General features: G+C 40.3%; 1 protein-coding gene across 1 annotated transcript; it reads right to left on the bottom strand.

Annotated features, from left to right (window-relative positions):
* Positions 1-256: 256 nt before the first annotated feature.
* On the bottom strand, positions 257-19,977 carry hnf1ba (HNF1 homeobox Ba). Its single transcript, XM_068317432.1, has 10 exons — positions 19,303-19,977; positions 17,221-17,420; positions 16,673-16,934; positions 16,360-16,574; positions 8,969-9,123; positions 6,704-6,830; positions 6,441-6,623; positions 5,413-5,531; positions 4,916-4,960; positions 257-2,257 (listed from the first exon to the last, which is right to left on the bottom strand). Exons 1-10 carry the CDS (start codon positions 19,680-19,682, stop codon positions 2,237-2,239), a joined length of 1,707 nt encoding a protein of 568 aa, XP_068173533.1. The 5' UTR covers positions 19,683-19,977; the 3' UTR covers positions 257-2,236.
* Between the last annotated feature and the right edge of the window lie 12 nt (positions 19,978-19,989).

The following is a 19,989-nucleotide window of genomic DNA, read 5'->3' as shown; positions in this document are numbered from 1 at the left end:
TCAATTCACCTCTGCCATAATATTATGTTGGGTTAGGGTTAGAGTGAACCTGAGATGAAAAGTGCACTTTAGATTTATAAACTTCAGAGTCTATTTATTTTTCTCAGCCAGCTATACTCATATGTCAGATCGATAAATGGAATGATAGACAGACAGACAGACAGACAGACAGACACCCAGACAGAGAGATAGATAGACAGATAGATAGATAGATCCTGTCATCGTTTTTCCACAAAAAATAAACAGAACCATGAAATCATTTTCGAAAAAAAAAAACTTTACTTGAAATATCAATATTTTCTCAGAAAGTATAAATAATGATTTATGATTGATTTCAATTTTATACAAAAATAATACATTATGAGGAAAAAAATCATGCCCTGTCACACAAGTATGGGTGCCCTCTGATCAGATGGCAGGTGATGTGTCCATAACAGTCACAAACCAACATAGTAATAACAATGTAATGACCTAATATTGAACATGAGACTGGATCTTCAACACTTAAAATATTCAGGGTTTGGTTGATATGGCATTTTGTTACATAAAAACATTGGCTGATCAATATAAAACTTTTTTTCTGATGGATTTCAACCCAATGCCAACCTTTCGCATCCTGATGCAACCAGCTAAACCAGCATGTTGTGTTTGGTAGTTGACATGGACATAAACATTCACGTGTTTTAGTCTGTGAATCTGCTTCATAAACTTGTGAAGCCAAATGGAGGGAGATGGGAGGAATATAACTGTGCATTCTCTGACTAAACTGAACAGAAACACCCAGCTCTCACAGACACGACTGCTTCATCATTTAGCTACCTTGCAGCTAGTGTCTTATTACTTCACCGTTGTTGCAAATGAACCCAAACAACCCAATGGTGTTCAACCTTGTGTGAATGACATGAGACATCACTTTGCTTCCATGTCTATCTAAACTCATCCTGATGGTTCTAGTGTGGGAGCCTCTTTCCACAGCAGCTTCCTCGGTGGATTCCTATATGATTAAAACTATGCCTCTCTCCTTCACCATATACCAGACAAATGCACCTGTTTTCTGTCTCAATACTTCAGAATATTTTCATTTTGTCACTGCAGGAGTTCCCACAGCATCATTTGTGATGAGGAGTTATTGACAATGTTTATCCTGCTGGTCTACCTCGTCATAGAGCAGGAAGTGGAAGAGGAAGGGTGAGTTTCATTCCTGAAATTCACCTGAACCTGTGTGCAAACAGCATGAAGGGGAAGGGCCACATTTAAAGAGTGTGAGTCAGTCCATCCAAGGCAAACCAGGGTTGTAGATACTGCAGGCTAACATTTGAGACGGGGTGACAAATAAAGCTGTATCTACACTACAACTACACTCTTTGGCGTTTTTTTTCCACACACGTCTTCGTTTGTGTTAGTTTACAGGCAGCTCCAGTATAAAATAATTATTGGTGACTCTGATAGTGCATATTTGTTGAGTTCTGTGCAGAATCCAGTTATACAAAGAATTGCATACCTCTATAGACGCATTGCATAGTCCTTTCAAGATTGTCGAAGTCTTTTCAATCACAGTATACATATTGAACAACTCCACATGATGAATCCCTCCAGTGTCAGAGGGGATTAATCACCTGCACTAACGCAAGTGCAGAAAACTGAGTATGAAAGAATAACATGGAAGACTCCTTTAAAGCCCATTAAGATCAATACAGATTATTGTGATTGTCATACAATTCTGCAGATGTGCAAGGCAGTTTGTTTTGCCTTCAACGTTGTCAAGGAACTTCAGCCTCTGTTGAGTCTTTCAGCATCAGAAGCTGCTTAACTGTTAGTTTCAGTGTGTCTTCATGTTTCCTTAAATCACAGTGTCATACACCAGAGCCTTCAGGTCCTCGCAGTTTTGAGTGCCTGGTTTTTGTTCCTTTGAAAAAGGTCATAAAAAAAGTGAATACTGTGTTGACAAAAATTGTGTTAAATCATACAGCCTTGTTGATCATTTGTGTGCGACCGACAGTCTCCTCGCTTTCAGGTGCAGCAAGTTTGTCTTTTTTTTTTTTTTTTTTTCCATCCTTGTCCCCATTTCTCATCATTCACTGCCTAGCCCATCGTCGTCACTGCTCTGGTTTGTTGACTGACTCATCATCCAGCTACGCCGTTGCCAGTTATTAAGAGAAGTGTCATGGCTACCGCTGTGAGAGGGTGGAAAAATGTGCTCCAGTTGCTGGGCAGCAAGGAAGTCAGGTGGACACTCTCACCAGGCTTGAAGTGGACACTGAAAGGAGGAGGAGAGGGAGGTCTGTGTTACATAAAACAATAAATACAATCTGTCCAGTAACACAGGTATATAATCTGTAATTTACACATTTACTAAAGCTGGAAGTGAATTTAGTGAGGTATGTATTATTCTTAAGTACAGTGGCACTTGCTGTTGGTATTTTTTTAATTTTCAGTATTATTATAATGTGGAATTGCAAATTTTACATCGGCAAATTATACTAATACTTCCCCATCTGGTAAATACATCCCTCCTGCACCTTCATGCAACACACCTGACCAAACACATTCCTCATCCCTCTTCTCCCGAAGCCTTAGTTCCATTGAAATGCTCCCTTTTTTTGGATTGTTTGTAGAATTTATTTTTCTCCTCCCTCTTCTAGGGTGGAGGCAGGTGACCCTGGTGTGACCCTGTGGGCAGCAAACAGCTTCACCTGATAAAGCTGACCCGCAGCAAAGACTTCAGCCATTAGACGTCGGGCTCTTAGCAAAGGTGAGTCTCAAACAGACCCAGGTATAATGGAGGGTTCGAGGCAAACAATGAGTGTTATAAAGCCTGAGCATGTCGGTCGTGTCATGAGAAGAAATCTGCCCCATCCAAATAAAGTCCTGATAAGGAAATACCTGGGACAGTCTGTTGGCTAATTGCTCTCTAAATAAAATTTGTTTGGGAGATGGACAAGGCGATGCTGCCGGTGGAGAATAACACAGAAACACAATTAATGAAGTCCTTGATTGAGAAAAGGTTTGAGGTGTTCCTGCTTTTCTTGAGTACATTTATTCAGTTCTATTTGATATTTTTACTGTATAACATTTACTCTATCGAACGCTGCTTTACAGTTCTAAAAAATTAAGACATGATTGTAAAGATGTGTATCATACATAAACAGACAGGAAGTTTGGATTAATTGATTAGTAAGCTGAGGAAAAATTAGTTGTGAAAAGTGATTGGAGGATTGGGTAAAAACAAACGTGCTGATGCTACTTTGGGTATTTTCTTCTATTGCAGAGAATAAATTGTTGGGCCGCACGTCCCTCTGTGATCAGCCTTATCAGCTCTTTCTTTCGAGTTTGCATGTTCACCTTTCACTATTTTTGCTATATGCGTAATACAAAGAACTTTACTAAAATAATAACCTATAGCTTTGTACAAAAAAATCATCTCTTCTGACTCACTACAAATGTCTGTTTCTGCAGACACCCTGTTTGCCATCTGTATTTCTGTGTTTTGTGTTGCTGTGTTCTGGATGTTTCCCGGTGTCAACCTTTCTGCAGTGGAATACAGACAATAACAGAAAGAGAGATCAGGGCTATAATGCAAATTATAATAAGATTACTTTCTCTTTGTGACTCTTTCAAATGAAGCTGTACAAACTAAGCAGTCTGGACAACATTCCCATTGGAAAACTTAAAATTTATTTTGCTTTGTTTTTAAATATGAGTCTCTCTCACTCTCTCATTTGATCGATGCTGCTTTAGCTGTGTCTTTCTGTCTCACCTGCAACTTAACTTTAAGAGGTGTGTTCACAGCCAACCAGCAAATTTTGGCTGCTTAATTGTATTGATCTGTTTCCTCACATTAATTATAGTATTAAAGTACATTGTTATCTCTGTTGTCTCTGTTATCTACGTTAATGTAAGACACGCCACTGTTTTCTTATTAGTTGTCGTGGAAGCATGGTTCTAAACATTGTGTGTATTATGCTGTGTGAAATCATAAAAATCCAATTTTATCAAACCCACAAGATGGTTCACAGACACAGAATTAGAAGTTTGACAAGGATTAAAGTGCCATGAGACGACTTCTGTTATGATATGGTGCTGTATAAATAAAAGTTTGATTTGATTTGATTTAATGAAACTGCAAAATGAAGTTATTATAATTAATCAACAACGTACTAGTTTGAACTTAGGTGTTTATCCATGATTAGACTGGGAATTCTGAACAAATTTAATCTACAGTAATTTTACATTGTGGTTTTGTATTTTGACTACCGGGAATTTTTCCACTGTGGGTCCAACATTTATCTTTATTTGTAAGCCTCATATAGATTTGCTCTGGCGCAGGAGGCAGTCCAGTCTGTCGGTGTCACCCTGGCGGTATGAGTGTCCTACCTCAGCGTGGGAAATTGAGCGTGTGAAAGCACAGGGGACAACATTTCAGGCTAGAGCGATCACCGAGAGAAGGGAGAAGTAGGAAAGAGGAAGAGGTGTAATTACTCAAAAAAAAAAAAACCTCTACCCCCACAAGCCTAGCGATCTCATCTCCAGCTTCAGTGTAGCATGGAGGAAAGTAGCAGGACATGAGGCTTGAGGACTTTGATTAACAGCAAGGCTCATTTCCTGATGGCAGAGGTAACTCTCACCAGGGAGAGGAAAATGAAAGGAGGCAGTGTTAATGAAGAGGTGTTCAGGGTGAGGGGAGAGGCGATTGATCACATGGATCTTTAAGAAGAATTAACAATTTTGAGGAGGTCATATGCATGTATCTGCCTCTTCTGTCAGATTTGAGTGGTGTGAATGCATTCACACATCAGTAAGAACCCCCACACAAAACCTTTGTTAAATAAAAGAGCTTAAATTATTTGATATGTGTGCAGTTTTGGTGATTTCACACATTTGTAGTGCATGACTGAACTGATGAAATTGTATTTACCCAGGAGAGACCCCCAAGTTGCACCATCTTGTTTACAGGAGCATCCTAATGTGACAGGAATTACACAAGTCAACGCACAATCATAACACACACACACACACACACACACACACACACACACACACACACACACACACACACACACACACACACACACACACACACTTATTGTAGTGCTGTACTGCTGTTAGTGTGTGCTTTGATTGTGTTGTTTGTTTCAATCAGAGCATGCTGAGGGTGATATGTCTGTGCCAACAGGGGACATGAGTACAGTTACAGAACTTTTTAAGTCTGATGACAGAACAGGACTACTTGTGGCACAGGGTAAGAATTACTGCAAAAAACATCTCACACATACTGTTGATTTCCGTGCATCTGCTCCTGATTATACAGTACATTGACTTTTTCAGTCTAAATCTGACAACGGCATCCACACAGAGGTGAGAACATGCATCTAACTGTGATATTATGGGATGTAATGTGGGTATATGACTAACCGTCTTGCTTGAGGACATGGAGCTGAGGGTGCTGATGCTGTTGGCGTCTGTGACCACCATGGCCGAGGGGAAACGTGACGGATGAGAATATTGGGGGGGCTCCTGCTTGTGAGGATACACTGCAGAGAAAATTCAGACAGGCAATCACAGTTTCAACATTGCAATTTTTTTTTTCTAAATACTTTTTGGATACTTTACTATTTATCATGGATGATAAAACAAAGGCTAGTAAAGATAGTGGTATTGGTGACCATCTCTCTGATGACAACTCTGACTCTGTCTCACAATAATTCCTCCATTGTCCTCCTCTCCCTTCACTCTAAAGGTAAGCTACATGCTACATGCTTAGGGAATAGTATTTTTTTATTTGGAGTAGTAATTACACTGAAATGACCTCAAATGGTGATTACAGTTTGAAATTCAAATAATAATGACCTATAACCAATTCAACTTATGAATAACCCCTCGGAAACCAATTGTGTTTGTACAGTATGTTGGGGACTACTTTCACTAGGTTGAAGTCGGGGTTGAGGCTGGATTTTCTCTGAAAAAGGTCGTATTTTAAAGCTCAAAGGAAAAAACACAATGTTTGAGCAAGAAAGTCAGTATTTCCTGGACATACCAATAAAGGTAAAATCTGATCCAAAGTCAAAAAAGTGGAAATTCACGCTTCATTTCAAATTTTAGCACAAAGAAACAGTTTGGGGAACTTGGCAGAACATTCTTTTTCTCTTGTCATGTTAGTAGAGATGCTTCCATGAAGGACACCAAAATTGAACTTAAGTAAGAGAGTCATAGCTAATACACAATAACAGGTCGCATAGGTCCCAAAATCCCTCTCCACAAATGCTTGCATATTTTTGCTGGCATTTCCATGATTCTTTTTTTATTTTATCTTTTTTCTTTATTCTTTCAGTTGAGGTCATGACGTTAAACCGGTAGCTAAAGTTCACACGTAGGTGTACCGGCTGATTTAGAGAGCACACCTGCGTCCAGAGATGAGCAGTGCAGAGCTGAGTGTTACTCACTGTGTGAGTGTGTAACAGTAGCCATGAACGGCTGCTGGCTCATGTGGCTGGGGGACTGCTGCATCAGGCTCTGCTGGTGGGGGCTGTGGAGTTGCTGGGAAAACTGCACCGGCTGCAGCGCAGCGAGGCTGCCTGCTACGCTGTTGATCACTGGTACCGTCTGAGACTGCGACGTGTTCAGACCTGGGGAGGAACAGTAAAACTTCTGTTAAACCATATCGTGATGAATAAAGATTTGTCTTGGGAAGGGAGAGAGAACTCACTCTGTGCTATGGCCATGACTCCAGACAGAGGCATGATGAGGTTCTGTGTCTGCTGATGGCTGTGATGTGAACTGTGGATGTTTGTCAGCGTGCTGACTGGAGGAAGTCCTCCACCTGAACCTGAAATCTGGGAAAGGAGCAAATAAAACAACAGCATTATTTTATTGTTGACACCTTTACCAGCAGACTTTTCCCTTCAAAGTTATGAGTGTTTGAACTTCTCCTCTGCTAAATCCCATTAATGTATTTTACAGCAAAAAAGATGTTGCTGCTAAACAAACAACAGACATAAATGTTGACTTAGATCAGACTTTTCTGAACAACACGTTGCTTGTGTAACTCCACTTGTACATTCAGAGACATACATACAAATAAGAAAATACTGATAAGAGAGACGAGGCGGAGAAACAAATCATACAAGAAATGTCAGCACAGATGACTGAGTGTTTGCGTGGGATACTGAAAATGTTTGTACCGGCGTGTTAGTTTTTTAAAATGATGTTTATCCAATCCAAGTCTACAAAACAACACCTGTGTGTACGGTGATGGATGTACATTATTGATCTGGGCTGCTACACCCAGATGTAGCAGCCCAGATGCTGATTTTAACTGACTACCAGCTGCCCACAGAGCACACATGGGCGGGTGACACATCTGTAAATACAAACCACTGGCTACACAACCCACACTGTGGTCATTTCAAATAATCTCCCAAAATGTAGAAGTCTTTTAGTCTGATAGGGATGTTTGCAAACAGTTTTGGGCATTACCCTGAACAAGATAATGTGCATCCTTTCAGTGTTCACAGGGCTTCATTTTTTCCATATTTCCTCCTGTTACAGCCTCATTACAAAATGGAACAAATTAATTTTTTCCTCAAAATTCTACAGATTTATAATGACAAAAAACTTCATATAATAAATAATGTGATTTAAAAAATTTTTCAAATTTTTCCAAATGTATTAAAAATAGGAACACTAAGACATCACCTATGTAAGTACAGTCTTTGCCACAAAGCTCAAACTTGAGCTCAGGGACGTCCTGTTTCTACTGATCATGTTTGAGATGTTCCTACAGATTAACTGGAGTCCACCTGTGGTAAATTCAGATTTGGACATAGATTTGGAAAGGCACACAAACATGTCTACTTAAGGCCCCACAGGTGATGGTGCATGTAAAAGTACAAACCAAGCATGAAGGCAAAAGAATTGTCTATAGACCTTCAAGACACGGTTTTCTCTAGGCACATGTATGGAGGTGGTTACAGTAAGATTTCTGCTGCTTTCTGCACAGCATCACACTCTTTGGATGTTTTTCAGGGGCTGGAACTGGAAGGCCTCAGACTGGGGCGATGGTTCATCTTTCAGCAGGACATCGACCTTAAGCACACAACCAAGATATCAAAGGAGTGGCTTCAGAACAACTCTGTGATTGTCCTTGTGCGGAACAGCCAGAGCCCAGACTTGAATCTGATCGAACATCTCTGGAGAGAGGAATGGGCAGATTTGTTTGCCAAGCTTATGGCAATTTATTCAAAAAGAGTAATTGTGGTCAAAGGTGCATCAACAAAGTATTTAGCTGTGAATACTTATATACAACTGATTTCTTAGTTTATTTTTTATGATCTTTTAATGATTGAAAAAAGAAATTCCGTTTTGAAATGAGACTGTAATATAGCAAAATATGGAATAAGTGAAGCACTTACAGATGCACTGTAAGTGGTTGGATTGTTTGTTCGTGAAGGTTTTAATTCGATTCCAAGCAAAATATTTTGACAAATCTCGCATCATATATCAAAAGTACTGTGGCACCTCTACTCGAAGGCTGTAAGGCCATCTGCAGCTTTTCTTGTCACTGATCAAATATTGGACTAGGGCAGAAGGGAGAAACTGTGAAGCAGAAAAAAAAAATGCTTGGCCTATAATCAAATGTTGGCGTCATTTCTCTGGCAGAACAAGCAGCGCTCCACCTGTGGGTCCTCTCTGTGAGGCATTTAATCAATAAGAACTGAATGTTTCTTTGTCAGGTTTATTGGCTGAGCAATGAATATCTCTGGTGCACTCTGGTGAAGGCTTTCGTGCTACACCAGCCATGGCCTGCCACCTCGGCTCCACCTTTCAAACAGAGCAGCACAATATACTAATTGTTGGCTCTTGCCAGTGGGTCTATGCATGAGGTTCAGGAACCTGCTTTGTTCGTTTATGCTAAGCACCGACTGGGTCTTATCTAATCTGAGGCCACCAGGGACCAGGTGTGTTCACTCACCATCTTGGCGTCAGGTGACAGCAGACTGTGGCTGTGGTCCAATCCTCCCGGAGACACCTGCTGGAGCACCGATTGGCTGGATGGCATGGCGTTGCTACTGTGGTGACTGATGGTCGTGGAGGAGGTGACCTCACCGGGGCCCTGGCTGTAACGCACTGCCACAGACACACACATTTAGTTTCACTTTACAGCTGCTACGTCCTGTAACCGTACCAGTTTTACAGGTTAGAGACGTAAAGCGTCCACGTAATTTGCGCTGAGCGACACTGCTGTTTCTCCAACTAACCACCTGTTTTTTTGACTCTCTGACAGCGGAGAACAGTGCAAACAAACACACTGACCCGCTGGCTATCTGCATAGCTCAGCCAAGGCCATGAACTGTGTACACGCACCGCAAAAACTCCCATCACAATCTTGAACATGCACAAGAACACCACTGACAATGTCCACAATTACTCCAGCATGACATGTGGATACGACATTGTCCCATTAGTAATACTGATAAACATATTAGAAGGACTTTTCCGCTCCAGGTAGTTGACGTTTCATATACAGTAATCCCGACCTGTGCTTCTCAACATGTGGGTAGAACTTCCTCCAGAGGGTCAATAATAATTTTGAGAAGAACATTATTGATGACAGGACAAAAGATAATTAGGACGGTCTTTGCCAGATCAATTTTATATTTTTGTTAAATTTAATCTGTTTGTGCCTGCATAAAGCTATATTATGAAATATTTAAAATAACTACAATCCAGCGAAATCCTGTGCTATATCATTCACCAACCTCGATCATTTTCAAATCTATTAAATTAATTTAGTTTCATTTACTTAGGTTTCATTGCTTTGGCATTTTGGGTGACTACCACTGTGCTTAATGGATGATATTCATATGAAGTGTTCATATGAATGATGTTGGGTTTTAAAAAAACTCACAAAAGTGAGATGACAACTATTTAACGAGAACAGCACTTGAGAAAATGTAGTTATGTTTGTCATGAGCATAATGAAGGGGCAGAAAGGAAATCTTTATTGTAGCATCATCACTCAATCCTGTGTCTAAGCTGATTGTCTCTAATTAGGAGCCCAAAAGACATTCTTCACTCCCCCAGGACCTTCATTCACGTTTACTGACCCCCCCCCCCTCCTCCCATTTGAGTATCTATTACACAATTGCTAACAATGTCCAACAGATTCTTGTCGTGTGGTCTCAGCCTCATACTGACAGTGAGAGCACACCCCCCCCCCACCTCAGGGACAGTGTAGAGACAGACTCTGTTTACACTCAGATCTCTCCTCTTTGCCAAGGCCCGCGTCCCTGACCCAGGCGTGTCAGCTCAGACGCCCTGCTAAAGTCAGTCAGACATGACAGGATGCAGTGATATATATACAGCTACTGAGATAAAAGAGGCGGAGGCACTGACACCAAATGTGACCAATGAAGGGGGGCATTGATTTCTTGTCAGCAGTGGAAACTGGACCAGGATGTGTTTACAGATCAGAACGTTTACCCGAGACGTCAGGGCAAGAAAATCACAGGAGCTTTATTTTTGATAGAGAAGTTCTTACAGAATTTATCCTTTTTGTTATTTGTATTATTATGATTATAATCACATCTGTGCCATATTACAGCAGTAGCAGATGGTATGAGAACAGTAATGGTGAATTTTGGCAGAAAAAATGGTCATTATAACAAAATGTTTCCCGTAAAAGAAGGTTAAACATTTAAGCCTGTATTAGCATCAGAACAAATAAAAGGCAATGATAGAGATTCCACTGAAAATAAAACACAAAGAAATTTACTTGTCCTCACTTTTTCACATCAGACTTTTTCACATCAGACTTTTTACTAATATGTTTTGACCTTTGTGAAATTTTAACATTCTGTCACCGTTTTGGTCTTTAGAGAAGACAAAGGGTCATTGACTTTGCATCACTCCTGTAGAATGAAAGTTTGCTCTAGAGCCTCAGACAAAATGTTAACGTGCATCAGTACAGTATGTTTATAACTACAACTTGACATCAAGCCCAGAGACACTGCCTTTTCAGTCCAATCACCACTGCTTTACTGGCATACAGTCCAGAAAGGTTTTCGAGGTAGCCGTTGTGCAGCGGTGATTTAATCAATGGAACTTTTCAGATGTTTGTCCAGATATTTGTTTGAGTATGTACACAACATGTCACATATTTTTTATGCCAAAATTCAGTAAGACACATAAGTTAATATAGATTTTAAGAAAATCGCTGAACTCAAACAAGCACAGGCCTATTTTCTTTTGCCTTATAAGGTGTTGATAAAGTGATTTTTTTTTTAACTTAACTTTCGGACAGAGCTAGGCAATCTGTTCCCATCTACTAAAAATCCTTATGTTAAGCTAAAATACATGTTGTCAGACTCCTTCTTGAAATACAACTGCTGCTGCAATGTCTGAGGCAAAGACACAGACCCATAGCTCAGTCTCTGAAGTACCTGTCCTCCATTTTGTTCAGACCACAGACTTCATATTGTCTTCTAAAACATAGTAGCAACCTGACAACAGTTAAGCCTGCCTTGTAAACATTGCCGCAGAACAATAAAGGAGTCCATTGGACTCATGACCCCCATAGAAGAGGGCTCATAAAAAGGCAGTTATCTCTGTGCTGGGTGACCTCTTTAAGTGTCAGAGGGAGAAAAGGATGCTATTCAGGACAGTTTTGTTTCTTTGGGACAGGTAATAACTCTAACTGCAGGGAACCTTGGCTTACGTAAAAAAGATTTCTACATTCTATGCCACATTCTATCCAAGCATAATCAGGAGATATTCTAGAGACAAACTCCAAGTCAAAACCGACTTTGTGTGTAAAGATCATTTTATTTGGATATACCGTCAGAAATGAGAATTGTCCTGTAGGATGAGAGAACTGGGGGGAGGGCAGGAACTTCAGAAGGGGAGTGGCAGTAAGATCTTGAGCTGTTTTAAAGGCTCTAGATCCCTGTGTGACACATGTAGTATCAAAGCCTGCCTCCCCAACCCCAGGCAGCGCTCATTGTGGTGCCCCTGCATATGACAGACCTCCTGGGTCTCTGCAGGACGTATCCAGGCTACTCTTTGTGACTCTGGGAGAGACAGAACAGAGGAAAGTGCAGAGCTAGGCCATCTTTTCTATGTGTTTGCCTTTTTTTTTAGCTAGCCTGAGGTGAAGGAAAGCAGTGCACTCCACCAATAACACCCCCCCCACTGTATCTGATCTGGAACTTCTGAGTCTGCTATTTTTGCAACTTGCAGAACAATGAAGTTTAGCCTACACAGAAATTGACTCAGTTATTTGGGGATCTCAGCAGTAAAATTCACTGTGGGGGTGAAAGTATTCCAATTTCTTACTTATGCAGCAAACATCTATTTTCCGGTTCTGCAGTCAATTTCCCATGCAAGTATTTACTAATTAAACGCTTTGTCTTTGCATGCAATCATAACCTTTTTTATTTTTTTCGTGTCAACATCTTTTGGGGACATAAAAATGCTTATGTTTGAAACTGTTTTGACAATACAGCTGACAATATGAACCTGCTTTATGCATGGCTGTTGGAAGGAAAAAATTACTGAGTAATACCATACTCATTCATTCATCTTCTGCCGCTTTATCTGCCGTAGCGGGTCATGGGGAGCTGGAGCCTAACTCAGCTGGCATAGGGCATGAGGCGGGGGACACTCCGCGCACGTAGTCAGTGCACCGCGGAGCCACACACAAAGACACAACCATGCACACACACACACACACACTCACCCCTACGGGCAATTTGGGACCGGCCAATCAACCTGAACTATAATTTAATTATCCATTATCGTTATCTAACTATATTTTAAAACAGTACCATCAATTGGTCTGGCAAACATTTAGAAGAAGAAGCATACTTTATTAGTCCCTAAATGGGAAATTGACAGTAATTTAAATTTTTTGCTACCATGTCTGCATGAAAATTAATTTGACATAGTTGTTGTACAAACAACTATTTCAAACAACACAAAAAAAATTTCAGTGTTACTCCCCAGGGATGTATCAAATCAAATCCAGAAAAGAATAATATCACAGGGTACAAAATAATCACTAAGGCTTGTCATGTAAAAACAATACAATTACGTAAATATTATAAATCTTTTGTTTTTTTGTTCAAACCTTAATGTTGGTTGATGATGCTTCATTTATATTTTGAGAAATTTCAGTAATTCCCTGCAGTCGGTTACAATTTTAATCTAAGAGGCCATATGCTTATTCATAATGAAGGAAAACAGTTCAAGTTTTGTTGGAGAAAACTAAATTTGTTTTCTGAACTCTTTAATAATGTAATACTTCTCACTCAAATTCTAATACAAAATCTCCAGTGGTTATCAAAGACAGTCTCTTTTTTGTGAAACTAATAAGTCAAACATCAGAAAATTGATGAGAGGCAACAAACAGAAAGATTTCTGTGAGTAAAACAAATTGGAAGCATCGATTTCAAGGTGTACATATTTCACACCTGTTGAATCAAATGAGGTCAGAATCACCACAGTAACTTCAAATTGCTCTTTTTGACAGGTTTTTGGCTTTAGCTAGGAGCAGCTATTTGCTCAGTTATCAGCCCATGTAGTGTCTCCTTAGTCTATTGAGTCTTTATGGATCATGAATTTGGAGCTACAGATCAACAGGAAATGGACGTGACTAAACAGTCTAAGAAGCTATTAGAGTTTAGAGCAACTACTCTGAACAGTCAGATTCCAATAAAGTTGAGACACTGCGAAAACCATAAAAAGTATAATATAGGCCTAATTTGATGTGAGCAAAGCGTTGAGAAGTGGGCAATAAAATAGAAGACACAAGATGCTCAGAAACACTTGCTTAGGAAACTACACAAGTTTGTGGGTGGGAAGCAAACACTGCATTCTCTTTTAACTCTTTTTTCACACTCATCTCAACAACTGAAAATGCAAATGTGTGTACAGTCAGACCGTCACAGGGTTATGAGACAGGACGACTGGGGCCAGCTTGTTAGCCTGCTGGCTTCACCAGATAACTGGAGCGTTAGATGTCTTTAATATCTGCATAAACTGTCACATTGTATTTACTTTTTGAGTTTGTATTTGATTATTAAAATATATTCCATACATACAGTATATGCTGAATGCTACATATTCTTAATAATACAGAATATGCTCATTTTAATCTGAAATGTTCTCAGCAGTGAAGAAAATATTTGATAAAAATAGTTTAAAATAAAACGGTATGTAGTAATAAATAAATAATCAAACACAGTACAAGTGTACTCACGTACAATTACCTCAATATATTATTGTTTAAAAATAGTACTTTCATTTAATTTCATTTGCTGTCCTTTCCAACACGATGATATTTTGTTATGATATTTAGTACCTTGATATTTACACTCATTATTTGAAGCAAAAATATGTCAAATAAAATAGATGAAGAATTGGCAGATAAACAACATCTAAACATTGCATAGAGAACACACGTAGGTGCTCACATATTCCGGCTCACATTATGGAATCTTAATTTCTGAAAGCAAAGAGGCCACGACCAAAACTGCCCGCCACACCGTTTGACGGTTTACCCGGTTGTAACCAACCAGCCAGCGAACTGTAACAAAATCAATAAAAACTCCCAAAGTAAGAGGAGTTTCTTTAATCTGACCACGCAGTGACCTCTCTTGATGACCAAAGGTGTGGTAGCAACTTAAGGAGGGGGTTGCCTGGCTTTCTCTGTGAGCAAAGAAGAGGCCATCAGTCCTGTCTGGCCAGAAAAGAGCCCATACCTCAGTGGACAGCTCCTGCTGATTCAAGTCTGCACCCAGCCTCAGCATCTAAACCGCTGCCCATAAATGTGATGGGGGAGGCTCTAAAATCAGTCCTCCTGAAGGCCCAGCAGAGATAAATGAACCTCGGTTACAGTCACTGCAGTCTTCTAATACACCACAGACAATGGGACCTCCTACCGAGGTAGAGTATAGGGAGTAGGAGTCAGAAGAGCTCCTTATCAAAGGCCTGGGAGATGTAGTAGCAAAGGATTTTAATTGTCCATTAAGCATGCATAATACAGGCCATGCCCTAGCAACGCAATGAGACGCCCTGCTGGGATATTATTGTCAGGCCAGGGGCTGACACTGAAAACCAGCTGATGTTGTCAGAAGGATGCCAGCAGGACACCTTGTAAGCAGCCAGCTCAGGTTTTTTTTTTTTCCTGCCAAACTTCGACCCTTCCACCAACCTTTGTAACCCGAGGTCAATGTCTGGTCAGGTGTTCTGAGCAACAAGAAGAAAAAAAAATCCTCGAGCAAACAGGCAATCCACAAGTGAGACCAGTTTATCCAAAGGTAAAAGAGCAAGCCAAGGCAAACAGTTTGTTTTCCCTTCAAAGTGTGCCTCGTGTTCGAACACAAGAGGACAACAATAGACTCTGAGTGAGTCTCTCAAATCACTTTATGGAGGGTGAGTGATGGCATGGAGGATAATGGTCCATGAGGCCTATCAGCTTTGTTTTATGTCCTATACACCAGGTAGACTCAGTCAATACTAATTACTTCAAATGCAAACATCAGGTCGGGGTGAAATGGTGACAGCAATAACATTCTGCATTTCCTTGTTTTGGCAACTCTCTGAGCAGAGTCATTAGCAACCTGCATGGGAGGAGGAAACGTGGAAATGACGGCGTTATGGCAAGGTAATCGGGTCGAGGGTGTTCCCCCCTCCCTGACCCTGGCCTGACCCTGGACTGTCACAGGACTGCTGCCCTTTGTGTCATGCTTCTCCGTGCTGACTTTGGAGTGGAGATTGCAGGTACAATGTGGATTGTTCTCAGTGTGTTTTCAAAGATCAGAATAACAATGGCATTTGCTCAGCTCACTCACTCACGCTCATTTATCACTCATCCCCTCTTTCTCCGCCGCTCTGATCACATCAGCCGTGTTTCTAACCAATTCTGACAGCATTTTCACACCTCAGAAAATTGATATTACACAATTTTTGCTCTATTGTATGTAAATTAGTTAACACCTATTATTTAACGCCTGGGTTGAATTCAGCATTTGACGGATACTGTTGTTTGAAGCCTTCTGCGGCTCAGAACAAAGCAGTAGGACAACCGAGAGTCTCAGTTTGAAGATGAAATTGGGACGTTCCATTAGAGACAGATAAATCTGTCTTACTCTGCTGCTCATCTGTATTAGTTGTGATAACTGCCAAACTCAAAATGCATTGTGGATAATTTATGTATGAGTTTTTCATAATGAATAAACATTCAAGGACAAAAAGAGGCAATATAGATATTCTACTGTAGCCGTGTTTAGACTTGTCCTGGCATACTTATGATATAATAAAGTGTGTCATGATGAGACAATCTGTGTGCTGTTCATGTCTTACTGGGAGGAGAAGCGCTGTTCTGGGGATGATGTGGCGACAGCAGAGGGTTGATGCTGTGGGGCTGAGTTGTAATGGCATCCATAGCCAACTTCTGCCTGAAGGCTTCCTCTTTCCGCCGGTTGGCAAACCAGTTATAGACTCTCACCTCGGTGACGAGATTAGAGCCGAGGCCTTGAGCTTTGGAGGGGGAGACGCCTCTCTGAATACACTCGGCTCTGTGGACACACGCATACGAGGTGAAAAATCTGTATGGATATTTCATATGTGATGTTTTCTTTCTAGGTAGCTGCAGGAATGTGTCATCATTTTGTACCTGTTGCATTCCTCGACCAGCGTCTCCCGCTCCTCCTTGCTGGGGTTTTTCTGCCGCTCATAGGCCTGATAGAGAATTTGCTGGGACGCAGGCCCCCATTTGAAACGATTACGTCTCATTTTTTTATTGGAGGGTTCGCTGCCCATCTCGTCACCTTGCTGACCCTGACCAGACGTGTTGAATTCTGGGAAAAAAAACACCGGATCCTGATTGCCTTTGTCTGTCATATTGTTGCCAGAACCATGAGCTGCCTGGTTGAACTCTGTAAAATAAGACAAGTTGCACTCAATAAAATATTTGAAATCACAACATGAGAAGAAAGCTTATTGACATATAATAACAGTTTTTTTTCTATCATTTTTTTTCTTTTTAGCAATATTAGGAGGATCTAACGCAAGTGATGGTGAATGTATATATCATCCAGGGTAATGAGGAACTGTACAATCCAATATACTAACAAGTTTGAAAGCCAAACAAAATGCAGCGCAGTGGCCAACTGCTCTTTACATGCTGGGGCCGAGCTGTGAGAAACTCAAATATTAACTTACGTCTGAGAATTTCCCGCTGTTTCCTGACATACCAGGTGTAGAGGGCCGCTCGCTTCTGTGTTTTCATGGGCGTGCCTTTGTTGAGGTGCTGGGAGAGGTGAGACTGGTTCAGCCCTGTGATGTCCACCACCTCCCGTTGGGGGATGTTGTGCTGCTGCATGTAACCTTTGATCATGCGGGCAGCGCGCCATGGATCCTCTCTGGGTTCCAATGAAACACAGACAAAACACAGCAATGTCACCACCAAGAAGACTTAAAAAAAATTAATGTTGCTAATTTAATATTGTAAAATTTAAAATGATTCCTGTAGAGGGAAACAGCTTTAAAATATTTAATTAGTTTTTAATAAAAACGGTGTATTAGTTGTATAAATATTTAAATATTCTATTGAGACACTCATGAAATTCTTTTTTTTTTTTTTGGCCTTGCAGGTTTAAGGCAGTAAGTTTAAATGTGTTGTAATGTTACAAGATGTCTCACAGGAGACCAATTTGTCACTGTTCAATTCACTGTAAATATTTTTAAAGGTTAATTCAAGTTGACCCTACAAACTTGGAAAGTTGGAACTGATATTCGGTTCCTATTATATGATTTAATTAGAAACAGGTTTATACAAATTTGAAGTCAATTTGTGTAGTAAAAATTCGAAGGATCACAAAACTGCGAAACAAAAATCCAAATAAAGCAAAAATTGTAAAAAAAAAAAAAAAAACTAAACTAAAAAAAACAACAACTTTGTTTCATCTGTGAAGTTAGAGAGATTTTGTTAAATGTGTGTAACATTAAACAAAAGTTTCTCACTTAAACGTTTATTTTTAAAGTACAATGCTGAGAGGATAATTTGAAATCTGAGGTCAGAATACTGTGAGGAGTCATTTATTTATCTGTACAATTTAAAAAAAACAAACAAACAAACAAATGAATAAAAATGAATTTGTAATAATGTAGCTTGTTGAAAGTAATTTTCGTTTACCTGTATTTATTTTAAAACGTACGGAATCCTACCTGTGAAATTATCCGTTCACATAATCCATTAGGCGTCCTGTTCTTCTACGGCTGAGCGACAGCGTGGTAAAACATAATCGGATGTACAATGAAGGCCTACTATCAGACTCCAGCAGGTCCAGCCAGACTGACATCGGTAATTATAGCAAATCTACACACGACTGTTTGTTTTGGAGAATGTGGAGGCCTGCATAAGTCTGCGGGTTAAGTGGGAGATGTTAGTTTATAACTTTTGACAATGAATAACCAGATCTCCATTCACTCTAATCACACGCCACTGTGTATCTTTCAGTTGATGATTTATAGAATTAAATTAATAATAACTTAACTACACGTGGGTTAGTTTTGATTTTCTTCCGGTCTCGTTAAAGCCTCAGGTGTAAGGATGAAGTGAAAATAAGTGTTTCGAGGGGAGAAAAATTAATTTGAGACAAGAGCGTCAAATGATGACAAGTTTGTTTGTTTTTTTATCACGATGGGTTTATCGACATATTGTTAAATTTATACAAAAGAATGTACAATTTATAATAATGTAAGGCAAAGTAATCAAATCATAAAACGGTTGGTCAATATTAATAACAATAATAATAATATTAATAATTATAGTAATAATAATTATTATTATAATAGCTATTATTAATATTGCTGTTGTTGTTTTTTAACTTTTCTAAAATTCCGAGCTTTCACTTTCTGCTGTGATGCGTCTCGCCGTATTTTATCATTGAGAGGTGGAGTGGCCGATAGTTAATAATAAATAGATCTCGGTTCAGTTGTCATTTTGCGAAGGTAAAGAAATAATAATCCATCTAGATAATTAGTAACCAGCATGTCAAAACTGAACCATGGCGGGTTATTTTAAAATTGTAAACAAAGAAGGAAAAGAAAGATTTAAAGAAAAATAAGTGGGCAAATTATTTGTAGGCCTATGATTTTTTTTTTTTAAAACCATAAACATGAGGATTTGGAGTAAATTGTACGAGAGTCGGGAGGCCGATTTAGCTTTGTCGTTTAATTCTACTAAAGCACAGGTTTTATCTCCATTTTAAACTTTAAATAATATGATTTTATTCCACTTACGCCAACATGCGCTCGACCTCCGCCCTCTGCTCCGCCGCTTCCTCCGTGTTGAGCGACTGGAGCTCCTTCAGGATCGGCGGCGTGTCGTAGTCGTCCCCGTCCTCGGAGCCCTCGTCCCCGGACAGCTTGCCTTTGCCGTGGCCGTTGGTGAGCGTGTGGAAGACGGGCTTCGAATCGGCGTCCCCTCCGTTCATTTTGCCGCTCTGAGGTGGGGCGGGCGACATGGGTAAGCTCTCCAGTTTCACTCCGAAGCTCGGTGGGCTGGGGTCCATATCATCCAGGGCCTGGATCAGGACATCTTTGGTAACTCCAGAGTCCAGCAAGGCGCTGAGGAGCTCCTGCTGCAAGGATGTCAGCTTGGATACCATTTTTGAGAACATCAAAAACACAACATAAGCCTGCTCGGTGCGCGCTGCAGCAGAGGAAAAGTCAGGCTTACAGGTTGAACGATAAAAGATTCAAAGTAAAGTTCCTGTCTTGCTCTCTGGTCCTGCGCGGTGGGGAGTTTACAGCCGGTGACACCTGCTCCGGGACGCTGCTTCACTTCCCTGTTGGAGGGGAGGATGGAGCAACTTTGCCATGATGCTTTCTGAGCGCAGGGGGATATAAAACATGATAATGAGTGGGCCGGCTGATGGCAGCCTTATGTAAATCCAGAATACGGGCCTCTCGGGCCGAGGTAGACAT

The sequence above is a fragment of the Antennarius striatus genome, chromosome 6, assembly GCF_040054535.1.
Source record: "Antennarius striatus isolate MH-2024 chromosome 6, ASM4005453v1, whole genome shotgun sequence".
NCBI classification, from domain to species: Eukaryota; Metazoa; Chordata; class Actinopteri; order Lophiiformes; family Antennariidae; genus Antennarius; species Antennarius striatus.
Note: the sequence above shows the minus strand (reverse complement) of the source record. Positions and strands in the feature narration are given on the sequence as shown.